We start from the raw sequence: 4,415 nt of genomic DNA, 5'->3' as shown, positions 1-4,415 counted from the left end.
TTTTCAACTCTCAGTAATGCCATAGTGATCGTTTGATATATGGACCTGCAGCGGAGTTTAGGTCCAGACATGGCTAGTGACGTCAGACTGAACAACCGGATATTAAATATCAAATGAAAAGCATTGTCGAGGCTTTGCCAAGAAGCACTAAATTTAGGGGGTAGTAAGATGAATAAAATAAGCACCTCTTGTGAAAATTTACAGGACGTTACAAAAATGATGTTTCAAACACGATTAAAAATTACAAATGCCTCCAAATGCTGGAAAAACAAATGTCTGTATTAAATCACTCAGTTACTGAGTGAAGACTTTTGCATTCATATGATAGTTTTAGGATATAAAAAATAAATTAACCTGCCTGTCAAAGCAGTCATGCCCCCAACTGGAACTTTAATAGAATTCAAAGTGATGAAGTCTACAAAATATTATCCCCATAAGGTTGTAATGAAGGGTGGAAACAGCTACATAGAACAAAATCATTTTTGAGACAGGTTGTAATCATTTTAATTTCAGTGCTCAGGTTGGGCATTTCAACATTTTAATCTTTTGGGGTTTTACTCAGTATTAAATCCACTATCTGGTCAGTTTGGAGGCTGTTTTTAACTTCAGTGGCACATCACAGTGTTCCCTGGCTATAACGCGGTTCAACTTTCGTTGCCTCGCTGTTTCGCGGATTTTTGTGTGCAATTTTGCATGCTTTTTTTGCTTTTTGTTTTTACAGCGCATTGTGTTCTGCACCCTAAATGGCTGTAGACCATTGTCAATCGATCTCGTGCTGTGTCTCCTGTACAATACAGCAAGATGCGTCCAGCTTGTCAAATTTAGATAAATCTTTGATCGCTAGCAGTGTGACTCTGAAGTGCTGTACTGTATTTGTAAGTTTTCTCCCAGACAAACACAACGATGTCAACAAAACGTTTTGCACCATCAAAGGCACCTGCGGTAGCACCCAAAAAGCAGAGGAAGATGCTAACCATAGCACAAAAAGTTGGACATCTGGACATGCTAAAGGAAGGTAGAAGTTACCGTATCTTTTGGACCATAAGGCGCACCGGATTATGGGGCACATTAAGCGAAACAAAACAGTCAGATAAGTCAAACTTTACTCAACTTATTCTTCTTGCTTCCTCCACTTCCGTACCATTGATTCATTAATGTTGAATTCTCTGACAGCTGCTCTATTATGGGCAGAAATCTGTGCCATCAGAAACTGAATTTGAATAAGTTAAATTTGAATTTGAATTGCTCAGACTGAATCTGAATTGTAACTTGAATAAATGCTTTTGAAAACCGAATTTGAATTAGTCTAATTTGAAATTGAATTTATGGTTTGAAAATGATCATCACTAAATTGAAATTGAATTTTTGCTTTGAAACTGCATTTTATCCTTTAAAAATTCAGCTCTCGAATAATTTCAGTTTCACTTCTCACCATTCAGTTTCAGTTCTACAATTCAATTTCAGTTCCAAAATTCAGTTTTTTGGAACTTACATCCGGTTCCGGTTCAAGCGCAGATTAATAGAACTACGTTTTACTAGCGGACCGAAAGTGTTACTGACGGGAATCTACAGCGTCTTGAGCTGAATTAAGACTTCAGAAGTCATTCGTCATGTCGAATGACCAGCGGATAAACTCTCAGGTTGGTAATAAATGTGGTACACTTTACAATAAGGCTCCCTTATAGATGCTAATAAATAGTTTATAGCTATATTATTAATTAATCTGTAAATGCTTTATAAACCATTATTAATGGTTTATTATGCATTAGTTAAGGGTGAGAAAAAGAAAAAAACTGACCGGTTTCTTGCCAAATAGTGAGCCAAATGTGTTCACCTATATATTTCATCTAGAGTTGCTATATTAAACATTTCAGACTAAGTTACTATCCTGTAAGCACAATCAGCATTTGTAAACATATTTTTTATCATATAAAATTGTACTTCAGAAATGCATTATAAATATCCACAACTATCAATCGGAGCTTTGTTGTAAAGTGTAAAGCATAAAACCATTTATTAATGAATAATAAATATTTATAAATGCCACATGGGAGCCTTATTGTAAAGTGTAAAGCATAAAACCATTTATTAATGAATAATAAATATTTATAAATGCCAATGGGAGCCTTATTGTAAAGTGTAAAGCATGACATCATTTATTTATGACTACTAAACATTTATAAATGACAAAAGAGAGCCTTGTTGTAAAGTTTAAAACATGTCAACATTTATTTATGATCAACAAACAAAGTATTACTGGGCATTACTATAAAAAGTATAAAGCACCAACAGTTATTTAGCATTGCTAAACTTATATACAAGCCTTTTAAAGATAGCTAAAACTATATTAAGGAAACAAATCCCATCCCTAAATTCACCACTGGCATAAAACAAAGGAAAATTATAATAATTATTATATAATAAATTATTATACCTTAACTGAAACTGCACAGCTGTATTATTTACTCTACACACATTTATACAAATCAAAACATTAAAAAAAAAACACTAAAATAAACTAACAGGTAAATCTCTTAGTTGTGTGGAAACTCAACAAATATGTGAACAGATCTTTGAAAAATGATTGGTTTTGCAGATCTTTTCTTCAGTTCAATATGCTCAAAAAAACAAAACCACTTAGAACAAATTAGGGTTTCAGACAGATTTCCCTCTTCGAATTGGAAGCAAAGTACCAGCGGCCTTCATACTTTCTATTTTGTTTTTTACTTCATCACTGCCTTGAATTGCAGCCTCACATCGCTTAGCAAAAGCTAGTACCGTCTCTCCACTAGGCCTGTTGGACAGTAGCTCCTGGTACACATTGGGGACCGCAATAGCAAGCTCCCCAACTGATGAAGTGGACACAACAGTGTTCCTGTCGAGCCCATGCTTCTGAAAAGCTTTGGTCATGGTCTTCGTCTTTGGAAATGTCTTGAGGAGGGATTTGTATCGCTGCACAATGTCATTTGGCGTTTGAACTGAAAATGAAAACAAAGCAAATAATTAGAAAAGCAAATGCTCAAAGCATACTAATCTATACATATATATATATATATATATATACACAGACAGATAGATAGATATGTATATATGACGTAGCGAACACAGAGTAGTTTTTAGAACAAATTAAAATCATAATACTATCTTTTATGTCACATTTATAGTATCCTCTTCTGTAAAATCTTCTCTTCCAAAATCTTTTGCTCACCACGCTGCCGGAGCTTCTTCTGCTCCTTCTTGGGTTTCTTGGCTCTTGAATGCTTTTTCTTGTATTTGTGCTTTCGCTTCTTTGGGGATGAAGATGAGGATGACCACACAGACGATACAGATGAAGATGCGAAAGATGAATCTGAGTTTTCAGAAGCCTTCGAGGAAAATGGATCATTGAATGGTTCGTCTTTAGGTTGCTCTGCAGGATGCAAACAACAAAATGGCTGGTTTTAGAAACAAGTCCCCTGTTTTTCAATTACACAATTGATGATTTAGTAAGCTTATGTGCTTAAAGAGAATGAGGATTTTGTTATAGAAAATCATCATGTGAATAAGGTGTACATATATACACATATATATATATATATACATACACAATATACACATACACATTATATATATATACATATATAATATCATATATATATATATATATATATATATATATATATATATATTACATACAGTGGGGCAAAAAAGTATTTAGTCAGCCACCGATTGTGCAAGTTCCCCCACCTAAAATGATGACAGAGGTCAGTAATTTGCACCAGAGGTACACTTCAACTGTGAGAGACAGAATGTGAAAAAAAATCCATGAATCCACATGGTAGGATTTGTAAAGAATTTATTGGTAAATCAGGGTGGAAAATAAGTATTTGGTCAATAACAAAAATACAACTCAATACTTTGTAACATAACCTTTGTTGGCAATAACAGAGGTCAAACGTTTACTATAGGTCTTTACCAGGTTTGCACACACAGTAGCTGGTATTTTGGCCCATTCCTCCATGCAGATCTTCTCGAGAGCAGTGATGTTTTGGGGCTGTCGCCGAGCAACACGGACTTTCAACTCCCGCCACAGATTTTCTATGGGGTTGAGGTCTGGAGACTGGCTAGGCCACTCCAGGACTTTCAAATGCTTCTTACGGAGCCACTCCTTTGTTGCCCGGGCGGTGTGTTTTGGATCATTGTCATGTTGGAAGACCCAGCCTCGTTTCATCTTCAAAGTTCTCACTGATGGAAGGAGGTTTTGGCTCAAAATCTCACGATACATGGCCCCATTCATTCTGTCCTTAACACGGATCAGTCGTCCTGTCCCCTTGGCAGAAAAACAGCCCCATAGCATGATGTTTCCACCCCCATGCTTCACAGTAGGTATGGTGTTCTTGGGATGCAACTCAGTATTCTTCTTCCTCCAAACACGA

At 35.8% G+C, this 4,415-nt stretch overlaps 1 protein-coding gene across 1 annotated transcript; it reads right to left on the bottom strand.

The window, feature by feature from the left end:
* Positions 1-2,210: 2,210 nt before the first annotated feature.
* On the bottom strand, positions 2,211-3,409 carry LOC121812401 (coiled-coil domain-containing protein 106-like; the record flags this gene model as incomplete). Its single annotated transcript, XM_042214492.1, is given in 2 exon segments — positions 2,211-2,978; positions 3,209-3,409. Coding segments are annotated over 2 exon segments (524 nt in total), but the record flags the coding sequence as incomplete, so codon positions are not given.
* Between the last annotated feature and the right edge of the window lie 1,006 nt (positions 3,410-4,415).

This window comes from Haplochromis burtoni, unplaced genomic scaffold (assembly GCF_018398535.1).
Source record: "Haplochromis burtoni strain Fernald_Lab_line unplaced genomic scaffold, NCSU_Asbu1 Contig_574, whole genome shotgun sequence".
Taxonomy (NCBI): domain Eukaryota; kingdom Metazoa; phylum Chordata; class Actinopteri; order Cichliformes; family Cichlidae; genus Haplochromis; species Haplochromis burtoni.
The sequence above is the reverse complement of the archived record's forward strand: the minus strand, read 5'-3'. Positions and strand labels throughout refer to the sequence as shown.